This window comes from Anopheles nili, assembly GCF_943737925.1.
Source record: "Anopheles nili chromosome X unlocalized genomic scaffold, idAnoNiliSN_F5_01 X_unloc_48, whole genome shotgun sequence".
NCBI lineage: Eukaryota > Metazoa > Arthropoda > Insecta > Diptera > Culicidae > Anopheles > Anopheles nili.
In genome coordinates, this window is record NW_026525509.1 from 1 (window position 1) to 17,009 (window position 17,009).

Below are 17,009 nucleotides of genomic sequence, written 5' to 3' on the forward strand. Positions count from 1 at the left end.
AATTGTGTTAAAAGTAGTTACACATTATATCTTAGGCAAATTAAGATTCCACGCCGTTCGATTCCATGAGAAAGAGAGTGACCTGGTTCATTTCTCCACCATAACTTGTTTATAATCATCTCAATAGGTGACAATTGCCTGTCACCTGTGAGTGACTCATTATTTAGTGGTTCCATTTGACATAATCTACCTCTTTAATTCTGGTTGTATGATGACACCCACTGAGAAGCTCTTTGAACTCGCGAAGACCGACATTGATTTGGTACAGGCTTTGAAGTAGTTATGTACCAATGCGTCATTGCATTACTCTAGAAATCCATTTCCATCCACTTTGGTGATACTCATTTGCATATATGAGATCACTTATAATGAATTTGCATGAACGGATTCTTAAGGCATGAAGGGATTTTCTGCAAGTGATTTCTGTTGCTCTTTTGATGATTCGGGGTACTTGTATAGATCAACAAGAAAATATCCAAAGCTTCTTAAGAGCTTCCTCTCCCTTCGGACTAACGATGTTAAGCTGAAGTTTTGATATGTTCTATTCCACTCACTGTCCAGAATTCTTCCCATTTTGTACGGATAAACTTTAACCCATTTTTGCTTACTATCACATTTAGAATTCGGGTTGTTTGTGGCTTTTGTTGCCATTCACGTTGTTTGTACTATCTCTGGCCACTTTGAATTTGAATCTATCACAAGTAGATAGTAACATTAATTGTTTGGTTCTGCATATGGCCTTGCACATGCTCTTTCTGTCATGAAGCAGTTGCATTGGTAAAAATGTATTTAAGCCCTCGTCCGACAGCACGGGTTGGTTTCTGAGGAAATTGGCGCCTACATGGTATGCAATTTCATACTTAGACAGCATTTAGCCGATATTTTTTGTTTTTAACTAGATCAAATATGTTATAGATCAAATATGTTATAGATATATATATATATATATATATATATATATATATATATATATATATATATATATATATATATATATATATATATATATATATATATATATATATATATATATATACATATATATATATATATATATATATATATATATGTGCCTATGCTTGTGCTTCAATGAGGTTTCCACTGAACCGATTTGTACCAAACTTGGTACATAGGTGTATGATGTTCTCGGGTATAGGCATTTGATTTTTTTATTTTTTTAGAGTCCCCAAAAGGGGGCTTCCATACAACCCCAATTCGCGAATATTCATTTAAAAATACAAGTAATGCCCGATTTGGTTGAAATTGGGTGCATGGACGTTTCATTACTTTAAACAAATACTGGCAAAATTTCAGCCACCTCAATGAAGAACAAAGGGGGGCTCCAATACGACCCCCCATTTAACAAATCACAAAATATCACTTTGAAGTGCATATGTCGTCGAAATCAACTAAAATTTTATCACTTAATACAAAGACTTTCAAAATTTCAGTTCTACAAGCGGATAACCAAATGGTTGTCCCTCTTCCTCTACCAAACACAGAAAAATTATTGAAAACTACACATGGCTTCCAATTCGATTGAAACACTATACAAATGCTTCTTCCTATTCATAGCGCGACGAAGATTCATTTACGCCAGTGGGAAATAAAGGGAGGTTTCCAAAGAACCTCCTGCCTGTATTACCAAGAAAATAATTCGGTCATAGCAATAAAGCTTGGTCCAGATGATTTTAGGTGAGGATGATTCTGTTTACACAAAATTTTAAAAACAAGACCTTATACGACCCATACGAGCTCTTCCTATTAGAGTATTGGAAAATATGGTCAAACATAGCAATCATGTCTGATTTAAATGAAATGAGACAAATTCTCAAAAATGTCCATATTCATTGGAAAATTCGAATGGGACGTTGCAGCTCTCCCGGTTGGAGACAAATTCGTGGGAGGGCATACAATCCCTGTTCGGAATATTGAAAAAAAAATGCCCAAAGTAACAAATATCGTCTAATTTAACAACAACTTTTCATGTACGCTTTAACACAGTCTATGCAACAAGTTATAAAATATTATATTCTACACTGCAGAAATGGGAGGATGCAACCCTAATTTATTGGTATGTTCAAATATCGCTCAACGATACAAATGTTTTTTTGTTTATTCTTTTTTACAAGAGACTTTTACATTATGGTCGGGAAAGGAATTTCCGTTTTCAGAATAAAAGAAATTCACAAAAATGTAAAATCGTCAACAAACGTTCAGTTTCCTGCCACTTTTCTCTCTTCAAACATTTATTTAGACACTCAACTGGGCTTAGAAAATCAACATCTTTTCATGCATGTTTAAATTTAAAATTATAAAATATTTTGCAACACATAGCGCTATGCCGTTATTCAGTCAGATTCAATTTTTAATTGTGTTGAGTAGCGTTGGAAATGTGGTTGGTGTAATAAATTTAAATATCGATTTCAGAGCATAATGATTACAAACGTGACATGGAGTTTTGAAAGAGAACAGCAATACAGATGAAATATAAAGGAAAATGGAAAACTGTTTCCAGGTAACTTCATTGACGAAATAAGAATAAGTGTTAGAAAAGTAGAAAGATTTTGAACGTCATATATGCTCGGAACAGGTTGGTCAAACGAAACGAAGATTATGAAGCGAAATGGCAGCTATGAAACAACAAGAGAAGAAAGGATTTTATAAAAAAATCCTTTTCTTGATAGCTTAGATGGTTAAAAGGCTCGATTTGTTATAAAGGAGTGAATGATATTTTGAAAAAGCCAGGTACAACCGATTGGAAGGGATATGTCAAGAGGAACAGAGAGAGATGAATTGATTGAAATAGAAAACCTTCAAAGCCGAAGCTAGGAATAACGTTTATAGAATGAATAAAACTAAATAAGAAAAAAACAATATACACATCAAAAATTAAATTACACAAGCATACGTAAAAATGCCCCTTTATTTTTCCTTAAACTACGTCGACCCGAATGAAATCGGGTTTATCAGCTTACTTACTTACTTATCAGGCGCTGCAACCGCTTGGCGGTCTTGGCTTGCTCCAGGAGATACCAGAACCGCTCGCGGTCTAGCGCCGTCGTCTGCCAATCGTTGATCCCGGCCTTTTTGGCGGACGCATCTACGCCATCACTCCATCTCAGTTTGGGCCTACCACGCCTCCTCTGTCCATGTGGGCAGCCTAAAACGACTTTACGGGCTGGGTCGTCCGGTGCCATTCTAATGACATGACCAGCCCACCGGAGCCTGGCAAGTCTTATTCGCTGCACGACAGTGAGGCTATCGTACAGTTCGTAGAGCTCGTCGTTGTATCGGCTCCTCCATTGTCCTTCCACACATACGGGGCCAAAAATCCTTCTGAGCATCTTCCTCTCGAACGCGGCTAAGAGGGTTTCGTCAGCTTTGGACAAGGTCCATGTCTCAGAGGCGTATGTGAGTACTGGAACTATGAGTGTTTTATATAGTTCCAGCTTCAGCCGTCGCGACAGGTATTTTGAGTGGAGAAGTTTCCTCAGGCTGTAGTATGACCGGTTGCCAGCACCCTTGCGCGTAATTCAACTTCTATGCTACTGTTGTGGCTCACTTTTGACCCAAGATAGGTGAAGTTTTGGACGACTTCAAAGGTTCGCTCACCTATCTGTACATAACCCCTGCGTAGACTCGCATTAGTATTTGTTAGCAGGACCGCTGATGGTGCCACCATCATTTTGGTTTTTGCCTCGTTAATCTCCAAACCGAGGTTCTCAGCCGCCTGCTCAATCCGTTTGTAAGCTTCTGCTACATAGGAGAGCCGCAAACCAATGATGTCTATGTCATCAGCGTATGCCAGAATCTGGATTGACTTGTAGAAGATGGTCCCTGAGGTTTCCACTCCTGAGTCTCGGATGGCCCTCTCTAGCGCCATGTTGAAGAGGAGACAGGCAAGCCCATCGCCCTGGCGCAGACCCTTGGTGGTAGCAAAGGGCCTTGAAAGTTTTCCATCCACCATCACCTGGCATGTGACGTTGGTCATGGTCATTTTAACAAGCCTGGTAAGCTTGGCCGGGATTCCAAAAGAGCTCATTGCGTCGTAAAGTTTTACCCTGGCTATGCTGTCGTATGCGGCTTTGAAGTCTATGAAGAGATGGAAAGATTGGAGCTGTTGCTCCGCCATCTTCTCCAAGATCTGCCGCATGGTGAAGATCTGGTCAGCGGTTGATTTTCCTTTTCGGAATCCCCTCTGATAGTTTCCCACTATCTCTTCTACGAATGGGACAAGTCTCTCTTGCAAGACTAAGGAGAAGATCTTATAGGCGGTATTCAACACCGTAATACCCCTGTAATTGCTGCACTGTAGCCTGTCTTCTTTCTTGTATATGGGATAGATGATACCAAGATTCCAATCACAAGGCTATTCGCTATCCCACACCTCAGTAATTATTTGATGAATTTCGCGTTCAAGTGCTGCACCTCCGATTTTGATCAGTTCGTCTGATATATCGTCGGTGCCGGGTGCTTTATTATTCTTCAACCGACGAATTGCTTTTCGGGCTGCTGTTCGTTGAACTGATCATTTAGTAATTCATCAAAATACTGAGCCCATCGCGAGAGGACCTCTGGCTGGTAGCTGGCCAGATTTCCATCCTTATTTCGACAACAGGTCACCTTAGGTATAAAGGTTCTTCGATGACCTGCTATCTCTTGGTAAAACTTTTTTCCTGGGCCGTATCGCACTCTGATTCCTTGGAGCTCCTGCACTCGTTGTTCTTCCCACTGATGTTTCTTGGTGCGGTCTTTTTTCTTCTTGTCTGAGCCGTATGTAATTCTCTGCGCATGCCCGCGTTCTATGCCGCTGCTGCATTGCTCGGTATGCGCAGTTCTTACGTTCCATCACAAGTCTACATTGGTCGTCGAACCAGCCAGATTTGGTGTTGCCCCGACGTGGTGGTAGTGTGGAGTTTGCACAGTTCACTATCTTTGTTTTTAGAGCGTTCCACCGTTCGCTCGTAGTCTTGTATAGAGTTGCTGGTAATAGAGACTTACCTAAAGCGGATTCGAATGCCTGTTGGACTTTAGCGTCCTTTAGGGAGTCCGTGTTGAGCCGGGCCTGCATTTTTCCCTCATCCCCTTTGTCACGGGGACGGGCGATTCTGCAACGTATCACTAAGCCAACCAGATAGTGATCGGAATCGATGTTGGCTCCTCTATAGGTTCTGACGTTTAACAGGCTCGACTGTCTTCGGCGGCTTATCAGCACGTGGTCGATCTGGTTGGAGGTGGCTCCATCTGGGGACACCCAAGTAACTTTGTGGATGTCCCGACGCGCAAACTTGGTACTTCCCACAACCAGATTACTTGCTGCTGCAAGTTGGACCAATCTATTACCATTGTCATTACTGTGCTCATGTAGACTGTGATCACCAATGTATTGGCGGAACATTGGCTCCCTACCGACTTTTGCATTGAAGTCCCCCAAGATGATTTTAAGGTCATGCTTAGGGCACTTATCAATGATTTTTGCGAGGTGGCCGTAGAAAAGGTCCTTCTCCTCTTCGTCTTTGTCTTCGGTAGGGGCGTGAACGTTTATGAGGCTGATGTTGAAGAATTTGCCTCGCATGCGCAGGGTGCATAGCCTATCGTCTATAGCCTTGAAGTCGATGACCACGGATTTCAGCCGCGGACCCACGGGGAAACCCGTTCCGAGCATATGGTGGCGGTCGTGGCAGCTGTAGTACAAGTGGTACCGTTTTTCACCACGTCTGCTTAGCACACCATTCCCTAGCCATCGTATTTCTTGTAGTGCTACAAGGTCCATGTTCAGTGTGGCTAGGGCGTCATCTAGTTGCTTCAAGACTCCGGCTCTGTGCAGAGTGCGTACGTTCCATGAGCCCATTATCATTGTCCGGGGGCGTTGCAGGGGTCGGTTACCGTTGAGTCCAGTTCGAAAATTCTCCTTGTTGCTTTCCGTAGTCGTATTCTTACTCGAGGCAGGGTGACTGGCCCCGCGCTCGAGCCCCCAGTACCTCTGGAGGGCCTCGGGGCAGTTTAGTTTAGCGTCTGGCTGTCCCCCCGACGTTCAGACAGCCCGGTTACCCGCACTGCCTACCCCCCTCCTGTTTAGCCATGCGCCACCATCCGCCCAAGGTGTTGGAACCAGCCGGTTACCCAAGCTTAGATATACGATGCTACATGTTACCGCTCTGCACGTCGAGGACGTGACGGAATAGGAGTTGGAAAGGAGAGCCTGTGTAGCCTTCTAGAGGCGTCGGATCATAACCCATTAACAGAGCGGGTTTATCAGCTAGTAAATAATAATTTCACGCGGTCCGTCGGCATGGTTGCGCAGCAACAGATAGCATTAAATACTCTTAAGATTGAGAAGATGGTGTCATATTTTTTATTTGATTTGAAACGCAAGTCTTGTACATTTGTCTTTTATATCCATAACCGAAACGCGTACAGAATATCTGTTGAAAATTTCTAATTACAAAACTATCTATAATTTTTCATTGCTATTGTTTTTCTTTATAGATGGTGCTCTAAATCCCGGCATCGATCTGTTGGACGCATTAAATTTGCACTCAAATATAACCCAATATCCGGGAGTTACGATAACTCCATCAAACGTGTTACATTTGGCTGGTAAGTTATATTTAGTTTTCATTACTACATAAATACAAGCTAAGCTGTTTTTTTTTCAATTACAATAATGTTATCAATCGATTTACATTTGGTATTGGGGTAATATTTTTGTTTCGTTTTAATGTCACAAATTTAAATAGTGTGAAAGCAGTTGCTCGTTTTTTGTAATGACAATAACTAAGTTGATATATATATTTTTTTCTTGCCTAGCAATACAAACTGTGATTGTTGTACAGATAGAGTTATAAATGTGAAATTAATCAAGTGTCACATTTTTAAGCAAAGTTAGTCATATTGTGATTATATCATTACTTATTCTATTCAAACTTTGTGTCTTATATTATAAATATTCGTCTAAACTAATTTAATTAAAATTCTGCATCGAAAATTCGGAGTTTCTAAATGCTTCAAAAAGACGTGATCGAATGTAACAGAAATGAGTATCAGAATATAAGTAAAACAGATGATATAAATGAAAGAGGTGAACTTGAATTACAGCGATAACGACCTCTCTCGTGAAATATAACATAGTAACCAAAATAAAGTATCGAGATATGGCTGATGACAAACAATGCGCGATGGTTACGAATGAGATTGTATGTAATGTGCAGCCCAAAGTTGCATAACAGAATTAATTTAGAGGAGATGGGAATATTTTTTTGAGGAGTGGTGCTAATAGGAAATAGCTTCCGTCGGGGAGCTCGAAACCAGAAAGCGTTAGCTTGCTATGTAAATATACGAACGGTTTCGCACATACATTTTGACTAAGCCTTCCTCACGCTCGCAAAATATTTTACATTTCTAAATTTAAACAGGCGTGGAAAGAGAATGAGTTAAGTTTCTTAGTGCAGTTTAGTGTCTAAATAAATGGTAGAAGAGAGAAAAGTTGCAGGAAACTGAACTGTTTGTTGACGTCTTTGCATTTTGAGAATTTATTTTATTCTGGAACCGGCAATTCCTTTCCCGTCCAAAATGTAAAAGTCACTCGTTAAAAAGAATAAACAAAAAACATTTGTATCGCTGATCGATATTATAATAAATTAGGGTTGCATCCCCCCCTTTTCCGCATTGGAGAATCTGATACTTTGCTACTTCTTCCATGGACTGTGATACGGCGTACAAGAAAAGTTGTAGTAAAATAAGACGATATTTCTTAAATTGGACATGTTTTTTTTTCAATATTCCGAATAGGTATTGTGTGCCCTTCCACAAATTTGTTTCAAAACGGACTTTTTTCAGACTTTGCCTCATTTCATTTATATCAAACATAATTGGTATGCTTGACCATATTTTTACAATACTCTAATAGAAGAAGCTTTTGATTGCAAAATTTTGTGTAAGAAGAATCATCCTCATCCAAATTCATCCGGACCGAGCTTTATTGCTACGACCGTTTTTTTTGGTGATACAGACAGGAGGTTCTTTGGAAACCTCCATACGTTTTGCACCTGCGTACATGATTCTTCATCGCACTTTGAATAATAAGAAGCATTTGTACCATGTTTCAATCGAGCAACTACTATTTGGTCCTCGATTGATATATATGTATATGTACACACATATATATATATATATATATATATATATATATATATATATATATATATATATATATATATATATATATATATATATATATATATATATATATATATATATATATATATATATATATATAAATATATATATATGTATATATATATTTATATATATATATATATATATATATATATATATATATATATATATATATATATATATATATATATATATATATATATATATATATATATATATATGTATTTATATATATATATATATATATATATATATATATATATATATATATATATATATATATATATATATATATATATATATATATATATGTATATGTATTTAAATATATATATATATATATATATATATATATATATATATATATATATATATATATATATATATATATATATATATATATATATATATATATATATATATATATATATATATATATATATATATATATATATATATATATATATATATATATATATATATATTTATATTTACATATATATATATATATATATATATATATATATATATATATATTTATATATATATATATATTTACACATATATATATATATATATATATATATATATATATATATATATATATATATATATATATATATATGTGTAAATATATATATATATATATATATATATATATATATATATATATATATATATATATATATATATATATATGTGTAAATATAAATATATATATATATATATATATATATATATATATATATATATATATATATATATATATTTACACACATATATATATATATATATATATATATATATATATATATATATATATATATATATATATATATATATATATATATATATATATATATATATATATATATATATATATATATATATATATATATATATATATATATATATATATATATATATATATATATATATATATATATGGTTAATTTAACTAAGCCCTTTCAGCTGGCATGCTATAGCCTTTAAAGGCTCTTCAGATCGTATTTTGTATCTCTAAATGCGACCAGGAATTCTAATGTCTTAAATATATTCAAGGCCTAGGTTTCGATGATATTTGAGTTTTCGATAAATTTGATGCACAGATGTCACAAAATTACAAATCTTGATTTGTAAGTATTTATAATTACGACATCTAAAAATACTGGAATTGATAAGCAATAGATAGAATAATTAATTTGTAACATTATTGTCTTAGGTAAATGTGTGTATTATTTGTAATGTGTGACTATTTTTTGTTTTCTTGATTGTAAATCTCGCACAAACAATCGATTAAAAATTTCATTACTTTAGAATTTTTGTACATACCATAAAGTCTTTTGTGGCTATGTACATCGGTCTTATCAACCATAATGCTTATTACTATCTGTACATTATGATAATATTGTTGCTATTCATAAATCATTTTCGAGACAGTAATGGACTATTTAAGATCATTACAAGATTTAGCAAGAAAAAACATCTATGTCATATATGTATATATACATACTTTGAATGAGAGCAATCATGCAATCATGACTACACTATTGACAATTGCCATTTGGACTAGCGGATCGAGTTTTAAATGTAGCTTCTAGTTTTTTTAAATCTATGAAAGTCTGCGTTTGTAAATCGTGAAAGAACATCCATATGTAAGATTCAAACCATAAGTGTATGAAATGTTTTAGCATAGTTGCATTCATAAACATATAACCTTCACTGTAGGAGATTCTATTGCTGTCAGACCTTTATTACATTGAGGGCTATCCAAATCAAACCCCCGATGTGCAGGCTTGATTGTTGCTATCAGACAATTTATCTCTTTTCTGACAACCTTGTCTCAGTTATTGTGTGCTCTCGGTATAGACATCATCACAGTATATGATAGTTCAGGCTGCGGCATAATGAAAAATGTATTGCGTTGTATCAGAATAACTATTATAGCTTTAATAGCGTTACATGTGATCAATGGTTCTAGTACAAATAATAATAATAATATACTATACATAAGCACTGTAGCATCTCCAAGCCACTTTCTTTGGTAAATATGCTGTTCCTGGGTCGAACTATAAGGAAATCAATGATAAACATTTATTTTAGGACTGAGAAGCTCTCAAAAAATCTTGCCAAAAAAGGATATAACGTTACGTTACTTAACATCTTCAAAGAAGGAACGGAGCCTAATTTATATTTTCTGAAGCTGGATGATGTTTATAATGAGCTGAAAATAGATGATCCAATTGATTTTTTAACTCTGCATAAAATGTCTCCTTATGAACTAATAGCATCGTTTGCCGAGCTTGAATATACGGTTTGCAAGCTTGCCCTTACATCTGTGAATCTTTCTCATTTGATCAGCTATCCTAAAAATTTTACATTTGATCTGATCCTCCATGATCACCTAGCAGGCCCATGTTTACTTTTTCTACTTGAGCGATTTAACAACCCTCCTTTAGTATTAGCCTCTGCATCCAATATTATACCCAGTTCAGAGTACCTGGTAAGCTCTCTTTTTTCTCCAGGACCCGTTCTTAGCCATTTGTATGATAGTACCTTACCGATGAGATTTCTAGAAAAAAATTACAACTATTTTTTACGAGCGTACGAATATTTTTCGAAAAAATATTACTTCAATACAAAAATTGATCAGCTAGTTGCATGTCATTTTCCCAATATAAATTCAGTGTCTCTTCTGGAATCGACAGCTGTGTTTGTGCTAGTGAATTCCATTGCTATTTTAGAACCATATGAGCCACCTCGTATTTGGCGCTTTGTAAACGTTGGAGGGTTGCATATAAATTTGCCAAAGCCATTTGACAAAAATCAGTTTCAAATTACTCACCAATCATCCAAGAAATATGAAAAATATGTTTACATATCATTTGGAAGTAATGTACAAATTTTAAGCTTTGATAATATAATTTCGCAGAGCATTATTGAAGTGGCACGGTCAATGCCACACGTGAAATTTTTATGGAAAATTGATTTCTCTGCTCAGCCGGTTAATAACGATCTACCAGAAAATATCGTCACAGCAAATTGGTTTCCACAAAATGACCTTTTGGGCAGTGGCACTGTAGATGTGTTTGTCACGCATGGTGGGCTCCTAAGCGTTCAAGAAGCTGTTTGGTACGGTATTCCAATGCTGGGTATTCCCAATTATGGAGATCAATACCAAAATGTACAACGCATTGTATGGATGGGATTAGGCACGAAACTTTTGCTCGAAGAAATTACATCAAACAAATTAAGCGAGCATTTATTAGAGCTGATAAATAATGAAAGGTTTGCTAAAATATTGTGCGCATGTACTAAAAATGCATGAAAATTTAAATTAAACTTATGAATCTAATTGTTTTTAGATACAAACATCGCTTAAACCTGATGTCAAGATTTATTCGAGATGAACAAATAACACCACAAGCAAGAGCGATTTGGATTTTGGAATGGGTAATAAGAAACCATCCTCAACGCATAAAATTATTGGATAATCCCAACAAAGTCGAAATTACTTCAATGCATGTGTACGATTTTTTAATACATATTGTATTATGGATTAGCTTAATATTTATAATTATATATCGTTTATGCGGATTTTTTTACAAATATGTTCTCCGTAAGAAACATAAAAAAGAATAACAATAACAATGAATAAATACGAACAATGTTATTTTTTATTTCAATGTGTGATATATTTAATTTTATTATTGATTTATATAGAAATTATAAGCAAGTTTAAATTTAAAAAGTTTTCGTATTTAAAACATACTTTAAGTTGAAATACTGTTTGTTTTGATTCTGTTGCAATAAAAATTAATATTTTGAGGAAACTCTCATTTCATTTATGATATTTGGGAACGAGCAGAACACAAATAGTTTTCAGTGGCATTATAGCATGCACATCCATTCTGTTCAATATATTCCCGTTAATCCGTCCATTGGGATTCTGAATATTGTTGAAACATAAGTGTACTGCATAATGTCACAATGCTGCAATGCACAGTAGACCATTCAAAAGTCAATTTCTGGAAGATTTATCAAATTTAAATTAATTTGCATAAACAGAATTTTTATTTTGGGGGTTTGATAGCCAAAGCGGTAGCGTGCGGCACAAACACACGATAGTATTGATAGAATCTCGACTGAGCCTCCCCCTTACACAGCACTGACTATCCGGTTATGTGATAATTCTAAGCCATAAAAAATCTTAGCTTAGCAAAGCAGACTTTGATCGTACACCGATTTTTAAGTCATTTAAGAAGAAGTAAGAAGAAAATAAACTAAAAGTTTAAACTTCTTAGTAGAATTTTCCTGTACTTAGGAGTCACATTATTTTATAGTTAATGTTTAGCAAAAATATTTTTTTTGTTTAAATGAAGCATGTGTCTAATATTGAGTTAGACGATTTTTGATTAAGTGTAAACGTATGTATCATTTTTTTATGTCTTGATCTTAACACACCCAATTATTCTTTTACAGTATGTACTTCTATATACTACTATTAAACGCATAGGAATAGAGACGGTCACAATCATTGAATCATTGACAAGAAAAATCGCTAAACTTTTACTCCGATGTATGCAAGGGCAGTACTATTTTTTATGTATGATATCTATGTCTTTGGGCAATGACATGGTAAAATTTGGATTTCCTATTAGCTCCAGCTAATGTCATTGGTGATATTTATTTATGATTAATACATCTCATTGATTATATTTACAGATAAAATTTTTATAGATGAAAAATTATGGAAAGGTAGTGTGAGTGTATTGTCTGATTAGAATGTAAGATTGTTGTTAATAATGGAGTATGAAGATTATGAAAATTCATAACGAGGTTGGGAATTTTTTATGGAAAAGGAAGAAAATACAAATAAATTGTTTAGGTAATAGAATAACTGATAGAAAGAACAAACCAATAATACTGGAAGTCGTTGTAGATAATTTCCTACTGTTGAAATAATCAAGGAGCGTAAAAGAACTGTTTTAAAACATTTCTTCATGCGAAGTTTTCGTGTTCTAATTTTCTCTCAGAGAGGATTTCCAAACGGAAAAGATGGCAGTGCAACAGTTCGTTTTTCCGTTTCTTCATATACATCAAAGTTGCATAAGATAGCATACCAAGGGTAAAACTTTTGGACGCATATGAGTTCTTTTTGAATAACGACCAAGCTTACCAGGCTTTTAAGAATGGCCTTGACCAACGTCACCAGACCCTGCTGAGTCTAATTCGCTGCACGATAGTGAGGCAGGCTATCGTACAGTTCGTCATTGTTACGGCGTGTATCATATTCGTGTATCATAGAGTTCGTCATTGTTACGGCTCCTACATTGTACTTCCACACATACGGGACCAATAAATATAAATGCAGGGTTGATGAAATAGACATAATTATTTTGGAGATCTGCAATGTAACAGACGCAGGTTTGAGCAGGTTGCAGAAAAAACATAGTTAAAGAAACAAGAGGCAAAAGGCAAAAAGAATGTGACTACTTTGTATGTAGGCCAAGTGAGCCAGATACTTTAAAAATTATAATAAATAATAAATAAATAGTGTATGTACAATTAGTAGTACGTTTGTTTCATAAATAGGTGTAATGAAACAGGAAATAAAAAGAATAATTCAATGATTGATCAATACATGAAAACCGACAAATAATGAGGTAACGGACAGCATATCTCATATTTGATAGAACGAGTGGCATAGAACAACAACAATTATGTCAGAGTTAATAGTGAATGCTATGCAAGAAGGACTAGATGATTCTCTCACCTACCAAAACATGGGGAAAGAGACAAAATATCAAAATTTAGGCCAAATCCAGTTGAATATTCATTGCTCCGGCAGAGACGACGAATTGCGGTAGCATAATTAGCGTGAAGATAAAAGAGATCCTCCAAGCACTTGACCATTCGCAGCACCTTCTTCCAACACGCACCTCGATTCAGCTACACCTGGAGATCACCACAGCAGACATATTCCCAGATTGGCCACGTTCTCATTGATGGAAGGCACTTCTCGTACATTATCGACGTACGGACATACAGAGGAGCAAACGTCGACTCAGACCATTTCCTGGTTATGGTTAAGTTACGCCAAAAAAACAGCGTAGCCAATAGACTGCGATCTCAGCACACCCCAAGGCTCAACACAGATCGGCTAAAGCAAGCTGATGTGGCGAAAGACTTCGCGATCGCGTTGGGGGAAGCGCTGCCGGAGGGCACCACTACCGAGGCGATGTCACTCAACGACCACTGGCGAATAATGGAACAAGCCATCAGCAGCACAGCCGAGCGAACAATTGGCCGCGTAACACGTAACCAGATGAAGGAATGGTTTGATGATGAGTGCAGACGAGCACTATCCGAGAAGAACGCAGCGCGCACCCGAATGCTCCAGCGCGAGACCCGGCAGAACGTGGAAAACTATAGACGATTTAGAAGGCAGCAGACCCGACTCTTCCAGGACAAGAAGCGAAGCTTTGAAGAATCGGGCGAGCAACTGATGCAACAGCTCTCTCAGTCGGGGGAAATCCGCAAGTTCTACAGGATGTTGAAGGTGGCAAGAAGCGGTTTTACTCCCATGATCGCGATGTGCCGTAACGTGGAAGGAACGAGCGGGAGGTGATTGACAGGTGGAAGTGCTTCTATGACGGACATCTTAACGTAGCAGAAGCAGTGGATACCGGACCAAGCGCAAGATGCAGAATTGAGCAGCCCTACGATAACGAACACAACGATGACGGTGCCCCCGCCATCCTTGGACGAAGTCGTCAGCGCCATCAAACAGTTGAAATGTAACAAGTCAGCTGGCAGCGATGGGCTGGTGGCTGAGACGTTCAAGATGGGGCCGGAGAGGCTTGCCGTTAACATCCACTGATCAGAAGGATTTGGGACCAGGAAGAACTACCGGATGAGTGCAAACTGGGTGTCATACACCCAGTATACAAAAAGGGCGACATATTGGACTGTGCTAACTACCGAGCCATCACAGTCCTGAATGCTGCCTATAAGATCCTGTCTCAAATACTTTTCTGCAGACTTGCGCCCCTTGCTACAGATTTCGTTGGAAGTTACCAGGCTGGATTTGTTGGAGACAAATCCACCACCGACCAAATCTTTACTCTACGGCAGATCCTCCAGAAATGCTGAGAGCACCAGATCCCTACGCACCACCTATTCATTGATTTCAAGGCGGCCTATGACACTATGCATGGTGGATGGAGCTATGGAATACCATGCAGCAGTACGGATTCCCTGGGAAGCTGGTACGGCTGTTAAGGGCCACCTTAGATGCGGTGCAGTGCAAGGTGCGAGTGTCGAACATGCTTTCGGAACCGTTCGACTCACACCAGGATCTGAGGCAAGGGGACGGACTCTCCTGTTTACTGTTCAACATCGCTCTGGAAGGTGTCATGCGAAGCGCGTGCTTCGACATCCGGGGCACGATTTTCTCTCGATCTTTCCAATTCCTGGGCTTCACGGATGACATTGCGAGATCGTTGTCTGGATCAAGTGGAGCAGGACCTGTCGGAAATTGGGTGCAGCCAGGGGTGAAGGAGAGCAGTCCTGGACCGAGTTTAGTCGAAACAGATTGGTAACCTAGCCATGTCAGCACGACGTGCTCAACTATGAGCGGGCCAAAAAGAAGAAAAATAATGAATGTCGACAATGTCAGCATATCACCATACAAATAACAAGTCATAAAAAGAATTTGCAACAGAAAAACCACTTTAACTCCGAAGAAAACCGTCACATCCCATAGGACCTTGTTTTTGGCTATATTGAGCGTGACTCAAGTGACGAGAGTGCAATGTTTGTTGTTCGTGCAGAGGCGAATCCTTTAAAAAGCTACTGATGGAAACTAGATATTATTATTAAACTCTGAACAGAATTGTTTGCTCTAGGCAAATGATACTTGCGATACAATTCAAATCTTATATATATATATATATATATATATATATATATATATATATATATATATATATATATATATATATATGCCTATGCGCGCGCTTCAATGGGGTTTCCACTGAACCGATTTGCACCAAATTTGGTACATAGGTGCACGATGGTCTCGGATTTGGGCATTTGTTTTTTTTTTTTATTTTTTTAGAGCCCCTCAAAAGGGGCTCCCATACAACCCCAATTCGCGAATATTCATTTTAAAATGCAAATGATGCCCGATTTAGCTGAAATTTGGTGCATAAATGTTTCATTACCAACAATCAACACTCCCAAAATTTGAGCCATCTCAATGGGGAACAAAGGGGGCTCCGAAACAAACCCCCCTTCAAACAATGAATATTATCCGCTTAAAATTATAGATGGCGCTCGATTTGGCTGAAATTTGGTACATAGATGTTTCATTACTTTAAACAAATATTGTGAAAATTTCAGCCTCCTCAATGCAGAACAAAGGGGGGCTCCGATACAAACCCCGCTTCAAACAATGAATATTATCCTCTTAAAATCATAGGTGGCGCCCGATTTGGCTGAAATTTGGTACATAGATGTTTCATTACTTTAAACAAATATTGGAAAAATTTCAGCGTCCTCAATGTAGAACAAAGGGAGGCTACGAAACAAATCCCCCCTTCAAAAAATAAATATTATCCGCTTAAAATCATAGATGGCGCCCGATTTGGCTGAAATTTGGTGCACAAACGTTTCATTACTTAAAATTAACACTGGCAAAATTTCAGCTTCCTCAATGGGGAACAAAGGGGGGCTCCCATACAAACCCCCCTACAAAAAATGAATATTATCCGTTTAAAATTATAGATGGCGCCCGATTTGGCTGAAATTTGGTACATAGATGT

At 36.8% G+C, this 17,009-nt stretch overlaps 1 protein-coding gene across 1 annotated transcript; it reads left to right on the forward strand.

The window, feature by feature from the left end:
• Positions 1–10,088: 10,088 nt before the first annotated feature.
• LOC128729829 (UDP-glucosyltransferase 2-like) lies at positions 10,089–11,708 on the forward strand (the record flags this gene model as incomplete). The annotated part of the gene is made up of 3 exons (XM_053823094.1): positions 10,089–10,225; positions 10,285–11,469; positions 11,547–11,708. Coding segments are annotated over exons 1-3 (1,484 nt in total), but the record flags the coding sequence as incomplete, so codon positions are not given.
• Between the last annotated feature and the right edge of the window lie 5,301 nt (positions 11,709–17,009).